At 44.2% G+C, this 23,889-nt stretch overlaps 1 protein-coding gene and 1 pseudogene across 1 annotated transcript in view; one reads left to right on the top strand and one right to left on the bottom strand.

Moving 5' to 3' along the window:
• Window positions 1–941: 941 nt before the first annotated feature.
• LOC148090921 (uncharacterized) lies at window positions 942–4,338 on the bottom strand (annotated as a pseudogene).
• PROX1 (prospero homeobox 1) overlaps window positions 4,101–23,889 on the top strand; it is a 47,800-nt gene continuing 28,011 nt past the window's right edge. Inside the window, exons 1-3 of the mRNA XM_016224665.2 lie at window positions 4,101–4,151; window positions 12,334–14,122; window positions 21,168–21,275. Coding sequence (XP_016080151.1) covers window positions 12,401–14,122; window positions 21,168–21,275 — 1,830 coding nt within the window. The 5' untranslated portion in view covers window positions 4,101–4,151; window positions 12,334–12,400. The remainder of the gene's footprint in view (window positions 4,152–12,333; window positions 14,123–21,167; window positions 21,276–23,889) is intronic.

Genomic DNA, 23,889 nt, shown 5'->3' with positions numbered 1-23,889 from the left:
ATAACAAGTATAGGTTCTTTTAACTCTTGTGGTAGACTATTATCGGAGTGGGGGGAGGGCTGTATTATTATTTTTTTAAATTACTTTTTTTTCTGCCAGCACCCTGACCCCAAATTCTTGTAAGAGTTATATTTCAACTTCTTTGGAGTGATTCGCCTCTGTTTACTTTGAAAGCTGTTGGTTAAACAAACATCACTCGGGAGGCTTCTAAGCAGTGGGGTTCCCAGGAGAGAAACGCCACAGCTGCTATTGCTACTGATCTCGTGGCATTTCACTTTCCCCCATTCAGACATTCAGAACAAATTCAGGTTGGGCTTGGCGTCACACTGGGCACAAGAGGGGGGGCGCGTGGAGAGCCAGGGAGGGAGGGAGGGAGAATGTGGAGGTCAGTCGGTCTGCCTCCAGACAGCCTGAGCAGGCCTGCCCGCACCCTGGCGTTGGTTTTTCTTTCTTTACCCGTCTTCAGGGTGGTGGTGCTGGTGTGTGTGTGTGTGTTGGGGCAGGATCTCCAGCATCCTTCGCCTGAAATCCACGCCCACGTTCGCCTCTCAACTGGATCTGGTTGAAATGGCCAGAATTGGTTTGTTTAGGATCTGATGACAGTTGTTTGCAAGGTTTTAAATTACTTATATGCAGTCTTCTCTCGGATCCCCAGCTAACGGCTTTAAGAAAGAACAGGAGGGGGGCGGGGGGGAATAACACCGAGGAAATATCAAGGCGAAGTGTGTTTAACCCAGAGCCAGATGCACAAGTGATTACATCAAGTTTGACTAAGAACACACAGATCGCCCTTCAGATAAATAAATAAAAAAACACACACACAAACAAAAAAAACGCTGCCTGCACTGATGGGGTTTGTTGGAAGATCTCTCAGAATTCGGGTTCAACTTTCAAGTTATTGGGGTTGTGTTGGCAATGCGGCGGAGGAAGGGGCTGACCCCCTAGGTTTGGCCGCTGGTTTCTTCGGAGATGGAGCCAATACCTAGGCGACTTGTCGTCTCCAGGCTGACGGATCGCTTCTCCCCTATCAGAAAACAAACCGGGAGTCCCCGGAGATAGGGGGCTGCGGCCTCACGCCTTGCTCCAGGGCGGCAGGAGACCTGGGAGAGCGCCGCAGCGAGCCCTGGCAGGAGAGGTTGGCCAGGAGCCTGGCTCCTCCGTCGCCCCGACAGTAGGGGACAGGTCAGGGCCCCGAGTGCGCGGCTCACGGAGCCGGGCTGCGGACCGAGCTCGCTCCCCAGCGTCGCGCGCGCTCCTATTTCAACCCTCAGCTCCTGCGCCCTAAAGCGGGCTGCGCACCGCCGCGGCCGAGCGGAGCGAGCTGCGAGCCTCAGCCGCCTAGGCTGGCGGTGGGGGCGCCTGCTTGTTTGCCAAGCGGGTTACCCCGACTTCCACTCGATGAGTGATAAAAGACGGATTGGGGCTCGAAGGGAACTTCTCCCGCCGTCAGCTCCCGAGCGTAGTGGGTGCAAAAGGTGTATCCGAGCGCTAGGTGCAATTGACAGAAACTTGTGGGCTACAATTCAATCTGTTCCCTCCAGAGTCTGAATCTTTTCTCAGCTTCCTTTCTTCCCTCTTCTCCCCCTCCTCCTTCCCTGCCCTCTTCTCTTTTAAATGTCAAACTGAGCAGATGGTTTTAAGGTGTGGACGGCATATATCCTTTATTCCTTTCAGTTTATGGGCTGACTCTGACACACCCACACACTGGGATACTTCAAGAAAATAATAGGACTAAAAAGAAGGAAGACAGTATCCTCGATCCACATTTTCCTGCTGAAGACACCCGCTTACCTCGAAAGGACCCAACCAACAGAAACATTATTCCATACTGCATCTAATGGGCACGCTGATAGATTACTTCTGTTCCCGACGTAGGTGGCCACATCTCGGTTAGAACACTTGCAGCAGCCGATCACGCAAGTGTGAGTGGTGTGTTTGTGCATGTCTGTGTCCGTTTCAGTAATAGGATGCAGGGAGTGTCTGAGGGCTGCGAAAGGGAAGAAATGAAGTCTGGAGATGCTCAAGCAAGTCTCCTTTCTTGTCCTGGACACCTAACCTGGCCAGTCTGATTTTTTTCTTTCCATGTTTGAATCCAGTGCCAAAAGTTTCCTATAGGGTACAGAGTTGGACATAGTATCAATGCTGTTATTCAAAAAGAATACTTTATCACGGCTGATGAATTTGAAATGGTAAATGTCCTCGGGAAGTTGTGTGTATGTGTGCGAGTGTGTGTGTTTGCAGAAGCCCGCGGGAGTGTTCCCTTGAGTACTTGTAACACACCTCATAAACACCCTGTTGTCAGGATGCAACACAATTCAACCTTTGATCTGATTAAATTTGAAGGACACACAAAGAATACTTGCCCCCATCCCACCTAAGAAAATGAGTGTCTAATCCCCTAGGTATGAATGTTTCTGCTTTGCAGCCCTTGCAAGTCCTAGCTTTTATAGGACCTTTAAGTCATAAACTCGGTTGCGTTATTAAAAGCCATTTACTGTGCCGGGAGAAAGAGACGCTCTAGCTGCAGGGCTGGAGGCTCGCTCCTTAGCGTTGGTACCTTGCAAACTCCAAAGCGCTCTTTAAGGGCCACATTATCTAAAGGAAGCTTGCGGTTATTTTTCGTCCAAGATATGTCAAACCAAAGTGAATTTTCTATGGCTTTATGTTGAAGCCCGGTATTTAAGCGCGTGAGATTTCTTGCCTAATACATTTTAAAGTTTGTCACCCAGGCATCAAAACTGTGTAAATCCTGTTTGAAACCTATCTCTTTGGTTATTCTGGGGTGAGTGAGTGGTAACTGCAAGATAATGTTTGTTAACCTCTTTTATTTTTAAGGCTACTGTACCTCCCACCCGAATAATGTTGTTAGAGGCAACCAAGGGCCAGGGTTCTTCTTCCTAATAATTTTGAGGAGCGGTTGACTGGGATTCAGCCAGTGCTGGTCTTCTAATACCAGATGCAACGGAGCCCGCGTGGGAAACCTCTGGCATCTATCATTTCATCCTAAACCTACCTGTATTTCAGTGCCCACCTCCCCTTTAAAATTCTGCAAGGGTGACATGTATTTTTTGATACTGCCTGTAATAATTTTAAAAGTGCAATGATTTAAGGATCCCCACTCCCTCCTCCTCTACCACCCCACCTCTTTAAAAAAAAAACAACAATACACAAACCACTTTTTCTCTAGTATACTTTTCAGTGCCTTCCTTCACCCAGGTCCGAGGAGCACTCACTTGCTCGGCCACTGGGCGAACTCGCTCAGCTGTAGCTGTGAAATGAAGGGAAGGGGGGGGGCGGAAAGACAGGACCTGCGTCGGGGAAGAGCGAGTGTGAGCCGAGCGCCGCTCGCCGCGCGCCCGCGGATGGCTCGCTCCGGCCCCGGCGCGGCGATCCCGTGGCCCCGAAGCGGTGGCGCGGCGGGGGCGGGGGCAGGGGCCTGGGGCGGAGGGGGGGGGGAGGAGCGCGGGTCCCCTCTCCCCTCCTCTTTTCCCAGCCCCTCGCCCCCACCCCTTTTATACATATATATATTTTTTTCCCTCCCAAGTTCTCTTGCCTCGCTACCCCCCCCCCCCCTTGGATCCGAAGGCGCCTCGCGATTGGGTGTTGGGACGGGGTACGTCAGTCAGACTGTGACGTGCAGTCTTCCTGTTTCCTTCAGCTGTGTCTTAAAGTAAATCTTGTCGTGGAGCGCAGCCCTGAGCGGAGCGAGCGCTCTGAAATCATACACCATTGCAGCGGGGAAGCGCCGCGGCGCAACAGAGCTCCGCCGGGCCCGCCCGCTCGCGCCCGCGCCCGCCCGCCCGCCGCCCCGCGCGCCTCGCCGCGCCGCGCCCGCTCGCGTCTCCCTCCTCTCCTCCTCGCCTCCGTTCCGTCTCCGCTCCCTCGCTCCTCTCCGCTCCCCTCCCCGCCCTCCTCTCTCTCTCCCCTCTCCCACTCGCCCCGGTCGCTGGCTCGCTGTCGCACAGACTCACCGTCCCTTGTCCAATTATTATATTCATCCCCCGCAAGCTATCACCGGGCGTGAGCGCGCGCGTTTTCCTCTCTGCCGGCAGGAGGAGAGAAGAAGAAGAAGAAAAAAAAAAAGAAAAGAAAAGAAAAGACAGAAAAGAAAGAAAAATAAAAAGCCTCGGTCCCCCTGCGCTCTGCACCGCGTAAGTATCTTCTGTCCCCCTCGCCAGTCCCCTCCCCTTTTCCAGAATCACTTGCGCCGGCTTGTTCTTGAATGGGAAGAAAAGAGACTCCCACGACTTGGACCCGTGTAAACATTTTTCCCCTCCCTGCCTCCCTCCCTCCCCCCCAGGAGGGAAGGGTGTTATTTAAATGAATCCTAATAAAATAGCCCCTGAGCAGTTTCGGAGCGGGAGCCTCAGTGGAACTCCGCGCTCCGCGCTCCCAGTTGCTGAGAGTAAGTGATCCGCTCGGCTTTTATTTCTTTCTCTTTCCCGCTGGTGGCCGGGGGTGGTGGCGGCGGCGGGGGGCGGGGGGCAGGCTGCTGCGGCTGGACTTGTCGCCGGTCTTGTCACCTTTTGTGTACGGTGTGCGGGGCGCGCGGGGGCGTTCGCTGCCTCTCCTCTCTCTCTTGCCCTCTTTTCTCTGGAGAGGGGACCGCGAGGGGGACAGGGTCGCTTTTTGTTCGTCTGGATCCCCGCTTTCCGCCGAGCCTCATCCTCCCCATCTCCCCGGGTGAAAAGTCCTGGGCCAGTCCCCCGCGTCCTTTCTCTTTGTCTAGTTTATTATAGCTGCCTTTCTTCCAGGCTTTTCCAATTTGCTTGTCATTTGCATACCTTTCACTTCTCCTTTTTTTTTTTTTTTTTAACCCCAGCGCCAGGGCCAGGGAGGAGGGAGGTGAGGAGAGGGAAGAGGGGGGCGCTCTGTTACTTTCCTCTCGAATCGCTGTGGGAGCCGAAATGTTGAAATCGGGGCTGGAGCGGTGGAGAGAGGGTCCCGGGAAGCGCGCGCGGCGCCCCTCTCCTGAGCCCCGGGGAACCTGCGGTAGGTCAAGTCGAGTGGGGTCGTTGGCACCGGGAGCCTCAGGGAGTCCAGGGCCGGAGGGGTGGGTAGCCCGGCGCCGCGGTGTTGGGGGGAGCGCGGGGGGGGGGACCCCGAGGTCGCGGTCCGGGTGGGGGATGTTGTTGGGCAGCGGACTCGCGCGCCCCGGGCTCGCTGGCGGTCTGCGCGCTGGGACCGCTTCGCTCTGGGCTGGGCTGGGTGGTCCCTACGGCTTTGCCCCAGTTTGGAGGACTGGGGAAGGAGGGAAGGAGAGGTGAGAGGAATTGTTAGTGGGGGGAATAGTGAGGAGGGCGGCAAGAGCTGATATCTTGCCAGAACAGACAAGGAGCGGGGCGCGGGGTGGGAGGGGTGGGGGTGGGGGCGCCGGGGCCGGAGGGGAGACATCACCCAAAGTCCAGTTCAGGGAGTTGTTGGTGCCTCCGGTGTGCCAGCCAGTTACTCCTCCTGCCAGAACTGAACGCTGCTGGAGAGTGTGGGTTTGGGGTGGGGGGAGCGGGGTGGCCGAGGGAGAGTAGATTTCCAGAGACCGGAGGTCTCCTACCCCTTTCAGCTCCTTGGGAAGTTGAGTCCTCGCGGCCGGCGGAGAAAAGAACCTGGAGGAGGGGTTAAGCGATAGTCTTAAATAGCCCAAGGAGGCAGGTAGGAGTGTGAAACTGCTGCTGTTCTTGGCAGCCCAGAGCCCTGCTCCGCCTGGGGGAAGGCTGCGAACTCACCTGCTTGTTTTATTTTTTCCAAGAAGGTCTGTGTTGTCTCCTTGAGCTTATTAAAAAAACAGAGCAAGTACAGGATGGCCTTCTCTCAAAGTCAAGGCTATAAGTTTCTTCTCTTGTGCTCTCGCTGGTGTTCTCTCTCTCTCTCTCTCTCTCTCTCTCTCTGTCTCTCTCTCCCCCCCTCCTCCCACCTATACCCCCCCTTAAAAAAAAAAAAGCATTTCCTTTCCCAAACTAGGTAGGCAGAAGTCTATTAACAGAATGCGCATGAGCGGGGCCTGACAGGTGTGTTGTGTCAAGAAAGACAGGTGCAAATTTCCTCTGTGTCTGTGTGTGTCTGTGCAGTTCCAGACCACAATGCATGCCCCGGGGTTGTAGAGATTTATGAATTTATGGTTGCCCTGGTTAATAGGATTGTCCGGGCTAATGGGAATGGGCTGTTGTTATGTTTTGAGCCCAGCCATGTGAGTTCTTTGGTTGGGGGTAGGGGGCAAGTTGGTGTGTGTTTGTTTATTTTTCTTAAGGATGTTGGCAGGCTGCTGCTGCTGAGGCTGTGTCTCAGGCTCCTGTCTGCCAGGCGGCTGAAAGTACCCCCACTTTAGGCAGCAGGTGGAGGGAGATTGACTTTCCCTTTGCTTCCGTCCAGTTTATGTCTATCTCCCAGGTCTGTGGGGGGGTGGGGGGTGAGAGCTGTCGTGTGTGTGTGTGTGTGTGTGTGTGTTTTGGACAGCCGTGGGTGGCGTGTGTAACTGCCAAGAATACCAAAGTCAGTTTGAAAGTGTTACTGTTGTTAAAGCTTATCTTTTTAGCGTGCTTTCTCTCTGCCCAGAAAGAATAGGTATGTGCATAAACTCTTTCAAGTCATATGTTAAATATTCTCATAAAGTCGAATGAGCCTGTCATTGTACCAGACATGTGCCAGATGTCCTAGTTATTACTTTGATGGGGAAGGAAAATCTCAAGTACGTGAGAGGTAACTGCTTTCCTGTTTGATGCAAGATGCGGGCAGTCAGTTCTATGAAGAGTTTCTTGCAAAAACTTCTGAATATTTTCAAAATGAAATGGGCTGTGTGTAGTGAGGAAGCAAAAGGGGAGTGTTCGTGTTAACCTGTTCATGCAACATTAACAGGGCTGTGTTTATATTATGGTAAAATAGACGAAGGTAAGGACCGTGGCTTAGTGGCTGAATGCGTGAGGGAAGATGCTGATAATTCAATGTAAGCACTGTATCTGGATTCTTAATACTTGGTCTTTAAATTTTTCCTTTACACAGGTTACTTCTTAAGTTGCATAGAATTAGGTTGGATGGTGAATGGTTTTTGTTGGTTGGTTTTGTTACTTGAGTGATGATCATTGTTTCATGAAAACGAAATAATGTGTCATTTATTCTTTAGACTTAAACATCAAAGTTTCCCTCCAATACTTTCCTTGGACGCTTTTGAAGTTCTTTCATAATTAAAATGCCATCTATAGATATGTTCTTTTGCTTATTTTTAATAGGGGATATCTGTGCTTGGCACTTATTTATATTTTTATGTGTCCATTATGCAGAATTCTGCTTAGTTTAATCACCACCTTGTGGGAAAAAAAGTCATGCATTCATAACATGCATCTTTTTCCCCACTTTATTTATTTCCTAGCATCGGCTGTCTACAAGTGGCACTTGCGACCTTAAAACATAAGCTAGCTGCCAGGTTTGCTGTTTATTTGTTCAAAGTGCAAATAGGCCTCTCCCTCCCCCAAATTTCTTATATCACTTTAGGAATCGTCTTGCATTTGCAGCCACTAATATAAGAATTTTTTAAGGTTCAGGATTAACAAAAAAAAAACCCTATAAAATGTTATTGATTTTATAATATGGAGATGGGTTGTGCATGATATGTTCTTATCGGGTTCTCATTAAGTACCTGTATAAATGGGAAAGGACATATACACAAGGAATTTCTCAAATCTTATTGCCTAATGTATTCTAAAGCTTCGGAGCACATTTAGAGTATTTCAGTTTTGACAAGAAAGAAAAAAAAGTGTTTTTTCTTGAAGCTATTTTTCACTCTGATTTGCTAATTCAGTGAATTTCTACTCTTTAAATAAGTAGAAATGAATATTTTAGGCATGTCTCATAAAATGTTCTGCGTTCATTTCGCTGGTGAAAAATGTATGGAATTTCTAATAGGATGGGGGAATTTTAAATGAAATGGTTATTATTTGAGAATTCTATTATGATAGGAAATTTTTAAATCTGATATAAGGTTTTGACAATGCAATCTCAGTTCATTGAAATATTAACTTACGCCAAGTGAGTTCTTCAAAATAAACATCAAAGGTTTTCTTAACCTGATAATAGGCAGAGTCATCTCCAAGGAAGAGTTGCTAATTAGCAAAAATGAACTCTTGAATACAGTGAAGGGAACATCTTAGTGATTTGGGGGAGGGGTGAGTTACCTAAATCAAATCATCGGATTTTTCCCCCTTGAATTACTGTTTTCCAGATTGATTTATTAATGATATTCCATTTGAAATTTCATAACCAGGTTGATCCAAGTAGATGAGGGGCCCATTCAAAAGAAGCAATTTCTTCAAATAATTTTATCAACCAAGACAAATAATCTAAATAATCCAAACAGGAAACCATGCCAACCGTATAATTCCCCTGCCTCATAAAAGATTTGTCTGAACTATCTGGATAATTACTGTAATGAAACACTTCTTTGTCCAGAATCTGGACTCCAGATAGAGGCATAAGAGTTGCACTACCCTCCCCAAAATAAGTTCTTTATTAAAGTCAGAGCACTTGTCCACTTTCTATTTCACACTGGAGTGTTCCTTCAAAATTCTTCGCTGAAAATTCTTCTAACATTAAGTGATCAGCTTCCTTAGGATTATGTTAAATAGAATGTCAGATAATTCCAATTTCAATGAAGAATCTTTTGGAGTAGTTAAAATCTGGCCTGATTATACCTGGATGTTTGATCTTACATTTTTCTGGGAGGGTTCTGCTATGCTAAGATATCCGTTGTATAGGAGTTATTAGGGCATTTGTATAGTTAGATGCTAAACGGTGCAACAAAAATATTTAGCAGTGAAAAATATTCTCTATAGATTTTCACCTTAATTAAAAAGGAGTTTATAGGAGTAGACTATGTGTATCTAATCCATAATACATTTGGGTTCAAATTCAGCATCAGTATTTTTCTGCATACTTGCTGATACTGATGTTCACCCCTGCTGATCAAGAGGTTTCAAATTGCCTGGTTAAACTTAAAATTAGTGTTAAAATTAAAATACAAGATGACAGTAATGCTGGGGGGAAATAGTAGGCAGCAGGAAAGGAGGAAGACCAAATATGAGATGGATTGACTCCGTGAAAGAAGCCATAGGCAGGAGTCTACAGGAGCTGAGCAGGGCTATTGAAGACTGGACATTGCGTATATCACTCACTCATAGGGTTGCCAGGAGTCGGAGCTGACTCAAAGGCACATAACACACACAAGAATCAATAATAATTGTAGCTGAAACATTCTGGCTTAGTACATATGTTGACAAATAAAGGACTTTTAAAAATCTTAACGGACAGAATATCAGCGATAAAGTCATTTTATAGCATCCTCTAAATTCTGAATTGGGAAATCATGGAAGTGCTTTGAAAGTGTTTTCGAGGGATTTAATTTACATTATAGTCATTTAACAATTTGTTTTCTTATGTGGTAAATGTACTTACATATATATCCTGTTTATGAAACATTATGCTAATAATACACTGTGTCAGCCAGTTATAATTACTTAATCTTGCCTGTAGCCTCCATGGGTTATAAGCCCAGTGTGCACTAGTACCTTTATTTCTAAGTGTAGGTCTAAGCTATATGGAGAGAGAGATTTCTTCTATTAATACAATTCCTTGTCTTGCTCCATTATATAATTTTCCTATTTGTTTCATCCTATTTATTATGTCTCAGCTGGACATCTTACAACAAGACCTAAAAGTAATTAAATTCTCTTAGCCCACAACAGAAACGGATCATCATTTAATCTTAAAATGCTGACTGCCTGAAAGAGAATTGCAAAAAAGAGAGTAGTTTGGTGAATTTGGAGAAAGTTACAGGATATTTTGTTCTTAAAAGACCCAACAAGCATGTTTAACACTGCTCTCCACTGAAGATGAGAATATTATTTCTTTCCCCCTTAGGAAGGGCACAGCCCTCCTCTTGGCTCGGGCATGAGGCAGGGATGCAGTAGTTGATACCTAGGCTAGACGAGAGGAAGTGCGGTTACCCAGAGGTAGGTGGCAGTTGGGAAAGGAAGGATGCCTGGGGATGACCTTGTGCTCACCTCTTACACAGCCTGTCATTTCTGAGCCTCTGCTGCAGAAGTGCTCTTCCCCTAGCAGGGATGGGTAGGAGAAAAATCCCGTCTGGGTGTGAAGGTGCATGGGAGGGAAACACTGCAGAAAGTTTGTTCAGTGTTGTGATTGGAGATCGTGTGCTTTCCAGGTGATATTAAAAAGGATTTGTACACAAAAAGAAAAGGGGTACAATTTTTAAATAATGGCAATGATTTCTACTTTGGAGAAGCTGATATGCATGCAAAAAAGACCTCTCCCTCAATATGCAAGTCTTTCTGAGCTTTGAAATAATTAATCTTTTTTCGTGTTCGTCTCAGTCTTTCCTTTTTTCCCCCTCTCACCTGACGGCTACACGAGATTGATCAGATCTAACGTGTTAGTGAAAGATTTGTCATTGCATTTTTGTATTCCTGAAACCAATTTTATTATTAATATGTGAGGGGTCCCAATTATTCCGAATTCGATTTTGAACCCGGTATTGAAGTTATTGAGGTCTTTTTCCATTCTAAGCTCAGGAAATTTTATCCTGATGCATGCAAAAAGTATTTTACTCTCAAACATACATATATATATAAAGAGGCATCATACTGCCTTCACGATACTCTTAAAACAGGCTCTTTTAAAATGTATCTTCCTATAGAAACCAGGAGCAAGGTCTGCATGGTGGAATCTTTCTCGCTTAAAAACAAAACAAAACCAACAAACAAAAAAATGCTGCCGTCTAAGTATTGAGCATTTTCTTGATTTTTACAGGTTATTTCATGCTGAAATTATGCCTATTTGCATGGATAGTCATTCTTTAAAACTAGCCACAGATGCAGTCCTAGGGAGCACGTAGATGTTTTTACAGGTGAACCGAAAGAGATGGGAGCTGTTCCAAACACTCTGCACGCTGCCTTTGGCAATGGACCCTGTTATTGTGAAGATGTGCTCTGTTAAGCAAACGTGAAGTTTAATATTAGATAAACCTTGGGTGAAAAAAAAGATCCTCGTTTTCTTCATAAAATGTTAACTGTAAGCAAAAAAAGATGTGACGTCTTATATTTACACCAAATTTGGGGTGGGCATCACTAGTTAATAAGTCTCAAAATAGGGCAACTGCCTTTTCTAAAATGCAAGGAAGGATGGTCTCTTTTTACATTTGTTCCCAAGAAACAATGGAAGTTTGAATGCAGAGAGGGTGTTCCCCTTTCTCACATATATTGGAGTGATGTTATTTTCTTTCTTCTGTATGCATTGTTCTTGTCTTTTTTTTCCTGTTTGTTTTTTTTCTTAAATCTAGTATATGAAATAAGATTCACAAGTGGTATATGTTAAAATATGAAATAAGATTCACAAGTAGTATATGGTAAAGAGTTTCTTTAAGCATGTGAGGTATTATTTTGGCAGATTTTAATAGAAGAAAACTAGTCCTGACGATATATTTATCCTTGCCTAACTCAATTTATTGATTTCTAAAACATAGCAACGTCGTTCCTTTCCAGTGAGTTCAACTTTATAATAATTTAAGTAATCAGAAGGACATCACAAAAATGTATAAATATTCTCATACTTATATTAAAAAACCCAACAGATACCATCTTCAAAAGTGATTTTATTCATAAAAATGCATATCTGTGCTAAGTAAGCAGACTTGGAATAGGAGTTTTTTTTGCATTGGTTTCAGTGTTAAATTGACCATTTATGTTGGAAAGATGCTGATGGGGGGTGTTCTCATTTCATAAAAATATTTTCGAATTCTGTAATAAAGGGTGTGTTTTAAATATCCGTGTTTATGTTAGAGTTTCTTTTCATGGCCTTAAAACCACAATAATTTTAATGCAGAAATGGAATTGTGCATCCAAATTTCACACAGCCTCAAAATTTAACCCTCTTTCTTAAGTATAGCCCACTTGCATCATCTTTTGTAATGTGAATCTCAGTGCCCAAAATTTAATCAATTGGTTGTCAGAGGCTGTATACTTCTAATCTACTATTTCTTCTGAAGATAAACAGTATCATTTTAAGCATTTGTGAAAGAGAATCATATTACTGGTGCTTAAGCAGTTTTTGCTTTTTTTTTTTTTTTTTTTAATCTTAATCCATCTTAAACCAGTGGAGCAGAAATATTTAAAAATGTTTCATTTCAAGCAGAGTGCATAATAAATTGCAATAATTGTAATGTGCCATAAATCCCAGAGCCTATGCATTTTGCATTTGATTCAGGATTGAGGTCAGGAAATTTGGAGAAATTTAAAGAAAATGATTCATCAGTCCTTTTGTTCTGTTGGCCAGGGTCCCGGGATTCTTGAGCTGTGCCCAGCTGACGAGCTTTTGAAGATGGCACAATAACTGCCCAGTGATGCCTGACCATGACAGCACAGCCCTCTTAAGCCGGCAGACCAAGAGGAGAAGAGTTGACATTGGAGTGAAAAGGACGGTAGGGACAGCATCTGCATTTTTTGCTAAGGCAAGAGCCACGTTTTTTAGTGCCATGAATCCCCAAGGTTCCGAGCAGGATGTTGAGTATTCCGTGGTGCAGCATGCAGATGGGGAGAAGTCAAATGTGCTCCGCAAGCTGCTGAAGAGGGCGAACTCGTATGAAGATGCCATGATGCCTTTTCCAGGAGCAACCATAATTTCCCAGCTGTTGAAAAATAACATGAACAAAAATGGTGGCACGGAGCCCAGTTTCCAAGCCAGCGGTCTCTCTAGTACAGGCTCCGAAGTACATCAGGAGGATATATGCAGCAACTCTTCAAGAGACAGCCCCCCAGAGTGTCTTTCCCCTTTTGGCAGGCCTACTATGAGCCAGTTTGATATGGATCGCTTATGTGATGAGCACCTGAGAGCAAAGCGCGCCCGGGTTGAAAATATAATTCGGGGTATGAGCCATTCCCCCAGTGTGGCATTAAGGGGCAATGAAAATGAAAGAGAGATGGCCCCGCAGTCTGTGAGTCCCCGAGAAAGTTACAGAGAAAACAAACGCAAGCAAAAGCTGCCCCAGCAGCAGCAACAGAGTTTCCAGCAGCTGGTTTCAGCCCGAAAAGAACAGAAGCGAGAGGAGCGCCGACAGCTGAAACAGCAGCTGGAAGACATGCAGAAACAGCTGCGCCAGCTGCAGGAAAAGTTCTACCAAATCTACGACAGCACTGATTCTGAAAATGATGAAGATGGTAACCTGTCTGAAGACAGCATGCGCTCGGAGATTCTGGATGCCCGGGCCCAGGACTCCGGAGGGAGGTCAGACAATGAGATGTGCGAGCTGGACCCGGGGCAGTTCATTGACCGAGCCCGGGCCCTGATCAGGGAGCAGGAAATGGCTGAAAACAAGCCCAAGCGAGAAGGCAATAAAGACAGAGACCACGGGCCAAACTCCTTACAACCAGAAGGCAAACATTTGGCCGAGACCTTGAAACAGGAACTGAACTCTGCCATGTCGCAAGTTGTGGACACTGTGGTCAAAGTCTTTTCGGCCAAACCCTCCCGCCAGGTTCCTCAGGTCTTCCCCCCTCTCCAGATCCCCCAGGCCAGATTCGCAGTCAACGGGGAAAACCACAATTTCCACACCGCCAACCAGCGCCTGCAGTGCTTTGGCGACGTCATCATTCCGAACCCCCTGGACACCTTTGGCAACGTGCAGATGCCCAGCTCCACAGACCAGACGGAGGCACTGCCCCTGGTTGTCCGCAAAAACTCATCCGACCAGTCTGCCTCCGGCCCCGCCGCCGGCGGCCACCACCAGCCCCTGCACCAGTCGCCTCTCTCTGCCACCGCAGGCTTCACCACGTCCACCTTCCGCCACCCCTTCCCCCTGCCCTTGATGGCCTACCCATTTCAGAGTCCATTAGGTGCTCCCTCTGGCTCCTTCTCGGGAAAGGACAGAGCGTCTCCGGAATCCTTAGACTTGACTAGGGAGACGACGAGCCTGAGGACCAAGATGTCATCCCACCACCTGAGCCACCACCCTTGTTCACCAGCACACCCACCCAGCACCGCCGAAGGGCTCTCCTTGTCGCTCATCAAGTCCGAGTGCGGCGATCTTCAAGACATGTCCGAAATCTCACCTTATTCGGGAAGTGCAATATCCTTTTATTTTCCCTTCAAGGAAAACCAAACAGAACAGGCTTCCTAAAGGGTCAGGTTTATACCAGCGGTAGAATAATCTAGATTAGGACCTTCTTAAAAATTCAAATTAATAAGCTGTTACTCAAATTAATAAGCTTTTATCAACACGCCTGTGGCACTTCTAATGGCACAAAACCTCCCCACTAAACCTGCATCTTTGCAACTTTCACAGGTTGTGAATTGCCCCCAAAGAGCTGGTATTTAATATGTGCTTTTTCAGTAGTGTTTTTCCTGCTGTTCTTCCTGAATTACCTATTTTTTTTTAAAAGTAGAATCAGAGCCCTAGCCAGTTTGGCTCAGTGGTTAGAGCGTCGGTCCCTGGACTGAAGCGTCCCGGGGTTGATTCTGGCCAAGGGCACGTACCTTGGTTGCAGGCTCGATCCTGGGCCCCGGTCGGGGCATGTGCGGGAGGCAGCCAATCTATGTGTCTCTCTCACATCGATGTTTCCCTCTCTCTCTCTCTTTCTCTCTCTCCCCCCCCCCCCCCACCCCGCTCCACTCTCTCTGAAAAAGCAATGGAAAAAATATCCTTGAGTAAGGATTAAAAAAAAAAAAAAGAGTGGAATCAGAGATGGAAAAATATCTCATTGTCATATTGAATTCTATCAAATATATATATATATTTTTAAGAGATGGTTAGTTTTATAATAGAGTGAAGAGAAAAGTCAGTTTCAGATCCCTAAGATGCCATAAGAAGAATTTCCCCTTTAAGCTTGTATGGGCTCCTGGGCCGTTTAAAAGAGGCCTGATTCAGTCCGATGAAGAGCACTGGACTGGGGGGAAGAAGGTGGATGTGGGAGGGGAGTTGGATCCTCTCTTTAATCTTGAAGTGAGACGTGGTTTTTTAAAGGAAATACACAGGTACTGATTTATTCAGACGGCATCGGTCTCTCTCTCGTTCACCCAAGGTCTGTTCTTTGGGACTGGTGCAGCTGCCTTCCATGCATGATTAACCTCTGTTCAGCCATACACAGAAATCTTTTGTCCTAACATACACAAAGCAAATTATTTTGGAAAGCGAGAGAGCACAATTAAATATAAAACTCAGCTGCATTAGACTTAAAAAATGGCTCTTTTTATGACTCTTTTATATTTTGAACCTGACTTTGATGTAAAGATGCCAGTTATATTTTTTATTAGACTTGTCCTGAACTCTGGCTATTTTTAATTGATGATTTTGTTTTTCTCTGTAAATTGGTCCTTGCAGTAAATTCTTAAAAATCTTGTGGTCATTGGTGTTCTGGGGTAGTAGACTAGTAGTTTTGGGGGGCAGGTAGAGGCATGTTTCTCTTACAATAAATTGCCAGATGGATATAAAATTTAGCAATTAAGTTGGCTGTTGCTAAATTGAGGATTTTGAGCAATCATCTTGATGATTAGAAATTGACATTTTAGTATGTAATCCCACTCCAGAGGCTGCCACGTAAGTGCAAAGTCCCAGCTCTGGTGGAGATTTGCTTTCCCAGGTAGTGAAGGTCATCCTTCCAGCCAAATCTTAAGATATTGATGAAGATTTCTGATAAGACAAATGGGAGCCACTAGTATGAGATGCCCTTGGGCAGTTAAACAAGAGTTTTCTTCCATGGGGAGGAGGGAGAGAATCATGTTATGGGAGAAAGCAAGGGAAAGATGTTGAGGACCTAGCTATATAAATAGAAACGGAGTCTGGTTTGGTTGCAGATTTAACTTCTGCCTTTCAAAGACCTAAAAATCTAATCCGCCAGCCATGAATTAAAGCTGTGCCAAGCACCATGCCTTCCCTGTTATGAGCAGGCAGTAAACATTGGTCAAAGTGATTGGAATAAAGCTGTTGGTGATGAGAGAGGCAAAGTAAGAAGACACAATGAGTTGAATACTTTTTCACTTTTTGCAGGAAGAGCATCTTCCGAGGTTCATGCCAGGCTACCATCCAAAACTAGACCCCATATATCCTTAGAGATCCTTTAGTTCATTTTGAAGCCAGTAGTAGTGATGGTGGGCTCTCTCTCTCTCTCTCTCTCTCTCTCTCTCTCTCACACACACACACACACACACACACCCAGGAAAGGGGCATACCTATTTTGGTGAATATTTGAAGCCAGGTTTCAAAATCTCATAAGGCCATACTAAACTCTTTAACTCAAGATGCCAGTTTATGTTATTTTTAATTAGACTTTTCATTGTAACCAGATAATTGCCTGGTGGTTTGGTTTTGTTTTGATTTTTAAATAAGTTGGATCTTCTAGGAAAAAAGTCTTTTTGATTGCTTTAAGTGTTGGCCAAACTCATTGTCTCACCCTCTCTAAATCCCCTGAGGAATTTTAAGGATTTGAATGGAAAGAAGTTCCTTTTATTTCTACCCGTATCAAAGGCTTTAAAGAGAATAAAGTTGCTTTTCCTTCAGAGGAGTGAGTAACTTCTCTCTCCTACCAATGTAAGATTCTGTTGAACAGTGATGGTTGGGAAACACCTGTGCTCATATGAAATGTTAGTTGCTTATACCTGGGGCTGTTCTTTCGTGTAGCTGAATAATTTGGACCACTTGTTGGAATTAATGATTGCATTTTCCACCTTTTGGCTTTCTATCCTTTCTCTCTTTCATTTCCCCCTGTACCCCATCACACTTTTAACCATTTATCTCATTGATATATTATTTCTTAGGAGGAAGATAGGCAAGCAACCTTTTCGAGAGTCCACATAATTCTGAAGCCAGGGAGGATCTGAGTGTTTGTTGGGAAACCACCCACTTTTTTCCTCTCTCCATCGTTGTATGGCAATGAGGTCTTCCCTTGATTTAACTGACTGTGTGTAGGCAAAATTGTCAAGCGCTTGGTTTAAAGAAATCTCTGGGAATCACAGTGAGTGGTGTCTTACTTCAGTTTTAGGTCTGTAAGCCCATATTTGAACCTGTAGTTACTCCTAGAAAAGATCAGTAGAAACGAGATGAAACGGTACCACTATAATCGTCGTTATTATGTTTTTATTTTTAGTTCATGGCTTTCCAAGTTGTCATGAATAATTGAAATCTTAAGGAACAATTCTTTCCCACTCCAAAGGGCATCATCTGTTTCTCTGAACAAAGTAGCCGAGACAAGAACTGCCGAGAACACCAGCTTATCAGATAAATCCATTTAAGTTTAGCATATTAAGCACATATGTTCTATAGAATAGAACACACTACCTGGCTATCCCTTCTGATAGAAAAGAAATAGGGAATGTGTGCATGTTAAACTGAATGTCAGTGCACCTGCTCACTTCTTGGACTAAAAAACATGCTCAGTATCTTTGCAAATGAATCTGTTTAATCAAATATTAAGTTTTATTCAAATTCCCAAAGAAACAGCCAGCCAATTGTTTTTCTCCGTGAAGTTCCTTGTCACGAATCCTCTTTGCATCTCAAGAAAAATAACCGTGTTTAGGCCTCAAACATTTGCATGCACGCAATTAAAGCACAAGCCTTTAAGACATGCAGGTGAAGGCACGGAGCCTGTTCTCTGTGGCAGCCAGCTTTCCCTACTCGACTTGAAGTTTCAAAAAGAAAATGGTTTAATGATTTGAAACTAAAACCTAACTGGAAAACATGGCTTAAAAATGAATTTCTACAATGTGAAATAATCCATAGAAGTTCATCTTTTGCACTTTTAGAAGTCTTGTGGGGCCATAGTAGTTATATTAGCTCTAGGGAAACATGTATATTAAAGACTGAAGGAGTCTGGGTTCCTACCATTACGAAGTAAATAAATAAAAAATTCATCCCCCGGTTATGTTGAACTTCTTAAGGGAGCACCAACTTCACTGCTCCATCACTATCACGAAATGAGATAGTTTAGATCTTTTCTCCTCATTTCACGTTTCCGGGGGGGGGGGGGGGGGGGGCGGGGGTTGGGGAGCAGGCATCTTAGAAACACAGCAAATCAGAGCAGGGGGAGGAAGCCGAAATTCTTTGAGTTTCAAAGTGGTTGAGAAAAACGTAAGTAAGCAGTCCCAATCCGTCCGGCTGGAAATGCAGCTTGTCACAACCTCCAGCCACAATTCAGAGTTCAACTGGGAAAAGGGAATTTTCTTCCTGCGGCCTTCACAGCCTATTATTCCCCATTTGCCTTCCTGCTGCCGCGTAGGTGAGGTTATATTGTGCTCGGTAAACACACAACACTCACAGTCTCAGGTTGTTTGAACACCGCTTTAGATTCAGCTGTAGCACTCTCCTTCTCTGATCTTTTATATTCCCCAGCAGATGTCTTTCATTAATTTATGGATTTATCATCTTTTCTTTTTTTCCCCCCTTTTTCTTTTCCTTTTTTTTTTTTTTACACCTGGCAGCTGTCTCAAGTTTCAGCAGTTATTGTCTATTTTGCATTACACATAGAATTGAATGTCATCTGTCTTCACAAAGCTATGGCTAAGAGAATTGAGGCAAAGCCACATGAGCTGCCTGGACAGATCTTGTTTGCGTTCCATCCCCCCTCACCCCACCCCCCTTTACCTCCTTAATATTTATTTGTGCTCATTTTCTTTCCTGGCCTTGAATGGAGCTTAGCTCGTGTTCGGTACAGCTGTATGTTTACTGAATCTATTCCATCATGAGTCATTGTGCGTGTGTAAGTATCCTGGAAACAGCTAGTGCTTTCTTGGAAGAACAGTTGCTTTTCAGCACAAGCACTTAAAAGGGAAATTAACCAATTGGTCAGTTCAGATTTATTTTGAGGAGGCAAAAAAAGGATTATCTAACTGTTGGCTTTTAAAGGTTTCATTAGCTATTTTTAATAGTTTATTAGAAACATATATTTTATGGGAATTTTATCTCAATTACACGATGCGCGAGAGAGAGATTTATTCTGTGTTCCATTTCAACCGATCGATTCCAAGTATTACCAACAGGAAGCGTTTCAAAGCAAAAACAGACTTGAGAAATCAAATCAGAATAATTTTTTTTCATGATATAAAAAGCCTCTACATCCCCATCAGAATCAGATGGACGTTTGCTTGTCTTTGAAATAAAAAGAACTGGACCGTCTTAGCAAAATTTAAATGTACAGAAAGCTTCAGGAAGTTTCCGTGGCTCTGTAACCGTCTGAGAACCACAGCAAAACAAATTGTTCTGTATGAGGCCAAATTTTAAAAGATGTGGGGCTTTTTTCCCATTAACAGTTAAATGTTCGAGGTGGTTTTAATGTGGCTGTCTAAAAAAAAAAAAAGATTAGAACCCAGATCTGAGAATGTTTGTCGAAGTTTGGACTAGCCTAAAACTCTTATCGTGAGGCAATAGGAGACAGCTTGCAACTATTATTTCACTTATCCATTTGGACAGATGGTCCTGAAGTGTGCTGTGTTCCTTTAGTCTTCTCTATCTGTCTAATGGAGGTTACTGGAGGGCCTTTCAGCTCTTTCCTTGGCACAAAAAGTATGTCAGTCATAAATTATCGTCTTTGTAATCATTAAGGATCTCAAACAAAAACACAAGTTCAGTTAAGCTGCTTTGGCTTACAGATATAAAATCAAAATTTCTTGCTCCAGTGTTTATTTTCAGTGGAGGGGAAAGAAAAAAAAAGCCCAATATTTAACTCTTCTATTTACAAACCAAGGTGATCTTTCACAAATTTGCATGACATTAAAGGAGATGCTAATCACCTTCTCAGCAGAATATTTGGCTAAACACCCGGTTATAAGTAGTCGAGAGCTTATCAATATTAATTTGATTATGCTTCTGCAGTAACTTTCTGGTTTCCCCCTGTTCTTAAAGATTGCTCGCGCCGTACTTGATGGAGGTCATTTGGAAACCTTTCGCTTTCCAAAATATCTGTTTATTCGACCTTTTTGCACAAGGTATGGGATTTTTTGTTGGGTGGTAAAGCACACACGCACGCGCACGCATGCACGCACGCACACATGCACATTTTCTTTTTTTTGCTAATTTTTCCCAGACTCTCTTTGAAGAGAAAAATCCTTAGAGAAGCTTCTAGGAAGGACCCTTAATTGACCTTGTGGGGGACCACATTGATTTTCTCCACGTGCATCTTCATTTCTGATAAATTATAAAGCCATTAATTTGCTGAGGAAATGGCAGGGCCAGGCTGCGGCACAGATGTGACCAGGGCCGCCCCAGCTCCGCGGCTGCTGAGGAGTGCCAAGAATCCGGGCGAGAATCAGGAAGCCTGGATTGTTATGGTTAGCCTCACATTCTCTCGGGAACTGTTTTAGTTGCTGCTGTTTACAGATCTAAAAGGTAATGATGTTTCCAGATAAATAGGCCTTCTTATTTGGGGTAAGTGGCCATTTATTGATCTGCTAACCCACCGTTATTGATTTGTTAGCCCCAACCACTGCACTACTCTCCAAGGAGTTAACTATAAATCCGGGAGCGGTAAATTGTGTTTGGTCTTGGATCGTTGCTTTAACAAAAGCGACACCCCCTCCCTCCAGTCCTCTCTGTGCCAAAACGACCCTTCCCCAAATTTAGCTATGATTTAAAAGGAAACAATTAAAAGGATATAATAATACGATAGGAAGAAAGTGAGTCAAGACGCTCCATTACATTAGCACTAAAAGGTAAGATGCGAAGCTCGCCTGTGTTCAAAATAATGCCTTTTGTGTTCTCACGCACATTAGTATAATAATTTGATGTAAACTGCAGAGTGTGGAGAAGCGAATAAACAGAACTGTAATTGTGAAGACGGAAAAAACCATCTTCATGATAAGAGTTGTATAGCACGTGTTGGGTGCATTTGTCTCCTTAGCAACAAGTGAACGTATAGATAGAGGGGCCCTGTTTTGCCACCCTCACCACAACGTAACCACGATTCTGCAACGAAATCGTGCGTCCTCACCGTGACATTTGGCAATTTTTGGCAGGCAATGGGCATTTCGAGCCAGCGGCAGCTAGTCAGGGATGGATTGCCACAGGCCGTGCCATCTACCTTCCAGAATTCCCACGGCCACTTGGTGGGCCTCCAGACGCCCGGTGGTGGGGAGGTGGCTGGTCCCTGTGTTTAAAGAAATGTTTTCCTTAACCAATTGCATCCCACATGCAGGAAGGATTGTCACCCAACCACTTGAAAAAAGCAAAGCTCATGTTCTTTTATACCCGTTATCCCAGCTCCAACATGCTGAAGACCTACTTCTCTGATGTAAAGGTAGGGACATCTTGTATTATTTTTTCAGTTTCTGTGCATGTCGTCGTGATTTGAACTCTTGGGAATTCATGGAGATGAGTCTGGAATCAGTTCACGGATACACCTGTGCTGTATTGATTTAATGCACTTGTCCTTCTGTCTAAAGCCAGGCCAAGCAAAGCCGCCCCCTACGTATTAAGACCACAGGACTGGTATTAATAAGTCACATGGTTTCCATGGTAGTCAGGGAAACTTAGCCTCTGTCTTTATACGTCTTAGTAACTTCTTGGAAGAAATTTCAGCTGGTACAGAATGGATGTGCTTCAGGGGATGCTTTTTCCCTTTCCTCAGCAACAGTCAGCTGTTTCTGTTTTTATTTCTGCTAGTTTCCCCATATTTGTGCTTTTGAAAGCAAACTCTAGCACCTCTTTACCCCCCTGCCAAAAAGGAGCGTACATTGAAATTCTCTATGCAGTAGCTGCTTAAAAACAAAAGTGATGATTGTCTCTTATTTACAACTTAATTTGTTGTTGATGTAGAGTACACTGAGCATAAGGAGAATGAATAAAGTGACAGATTCAGGACACATTATTCAAATGAGGGTATGAAAGCTGTCGGCCCTACAGCTGCAGCCTCCCTCATTCTACAGAATATGGGGACCTCCTGGTTCTGTGTGTGTGTGTGTCTGTCTGTGTGTGTGTGTGTATGTGTGTGGGTTTTAAGTAATTGTTTGCATCAACTTGATGTTGTGTTAATCATCTGTAACTTTTTAAAACATAGATTGGGTTTTGATGATGATAATGACACGCATGGTATCATTATCCAAGGATCTTGCTAAACATTACATTAGCTGAGATTAGTTTATTAGGGTTGGGTGCTTTCTCCCCCACCCTCCCCTTCCTACCCCCATATGGACAAGTTCTTACTTCTGCCATCGAGAGAATTCACGAGCAGCCAAAATAAGCTCATTCCTCCGCACTCCCCTCTCCACAGTGTTTTGTGCCCGATGCCCACGTTGCTTCATTGGCCCCTCTTTGCAGGCCAACTCATTTCAGTTTCCTTCACTGATGTTTTATTTGGCCTTATAAGAAAAGTTCTGTTTTCCCTCCTGTTTGCTTTGAATTGTGTATCAACTTCAGGCTTTTATCTTTCTCCTTCCCTGGCTGAGCTCCTTAAGTGAAAGGCATGTTTTCTCCTCATGTAGTGCCAACAAGCTGGTCAGGATGGGGAAGGCCGAGGAACGCAATAACTCACATGGCTGGTGAGGAATCACTCAGCACAAAAAAGGCCGAGTGACATAGTAGGCCAGGAAAAACGTTGGGACTTTGTGGAGGACCATTTAAAACAGACAAGTTAAACGGAATCTGTCAGCTGGTTGAGGACCAGCCAGCTTCTCCTGCCTAGTGGAACCTGGCAGAGTTCTTCCAGAGAATCGTCCCAACACTTTAGTTCTAGGAAGGGAGGGACAAGAGCGTTACTGTGCACACACATATGTGTGTGTGTGTCCATGTGACCTCCTTCACTCCTCTTAGTGCAATGATTTTGCAGCGTTGTGATATAATAATGACAATACCTTATATTATTTATATAGCACCTTTCATCCAGAAGGAGGCCAGAGAGCTTTACAAACTGCATTCGTAGGGATCACTCACCCACCATTGAAATGCAGCCACCTGGAAGGTGGAAAGCAGCAGCCATTCTGAGCCAGCAACACTGCCCAACAGAAGATGTAAATATTAGAAACATTCATGTTTTTGCGTGTGTGTGTGCACGCGATCGCATGTGGTGGGGGAGGGACAAAGGTGGGGGAGATTGTTGATCTGTAGCTTTATAAATACTGTACATTGTAAACCCACAAGAAATTGTTCCCATTCCTTTAGAATACATCCAGTAATTCATTTTTTTCAAATCACTTACTCTATATAAGTAACAATTGAATATTGGGTCAATATTTTATTTTAAAAAGCACTAATATTCAGATTATAGATTCCTATCCATACTCTATCCATACTGGGAGAGAGGCTCTTAAAGTATACATGAGTCTGGTTAACACTCAATTATCCACTCTAATGGAGGGGAAGCTGGGTATATCACACAAAGCAGAAAATCACCGAAGGTCATTTCTTTTTTCTTTTTTTGGAATGAATCATACATTTTTAACTTCACTAATTATGTTTTTCCTTTGGCTAGCAATACATGAATTTGTATTCCCTGAGCTTACACTAATGACAACGGAGAGACATGTATAAAAAGGGAAAGACAGTCTAGGCAAGGTGTTCCAGAAACAACAGTGGCAGAGCATTCTTGAGTTTCTGTAATATTAAGGAAAATACAGAATTTGAATGTTGACAATGTGGATATTTATTTGCAAGTCTGAAATAACTAGATGTTTCTCTCTGAATGGATAACAATCCAAAATCGTGTCTCTGTCTGGATTTAAGAAAACCACTACAGAATTGAGAGAGCTCTAGAAATTGGGGAAAGGACCTTAGGGTTTTACCAGAAGTAAAACCCTGCATCATATATCTTGAAAAAGACATATTCAGGTGTCTATGGACCAAATAATACTTGTCACAAAGACACAGGCCTATACTTCCTTATGGCCACATTTATCTAAGAGAAAACTCTTAACTTT

The sequence above is a fragment of the Miniopterus natalensis genome, chromosome 19 (genome assembly GCF_054644295.1).
Source record: "Miniopterus natalensis isolate mMinNat1 chromosome 19, mMinNat1.hap1, whole genome shotgun sequence".
Classification (NCBI taxonomy): domain Eukaryota; kingdom Metazoa; phylum Chordata; class Mammalia; order Chiroptera; family Miniopteridae; genus Miniopterus; species Miniopterus natalensis.
This window is presented reverse-complemented; position numbering and strand designations above follow the sequence as displayed.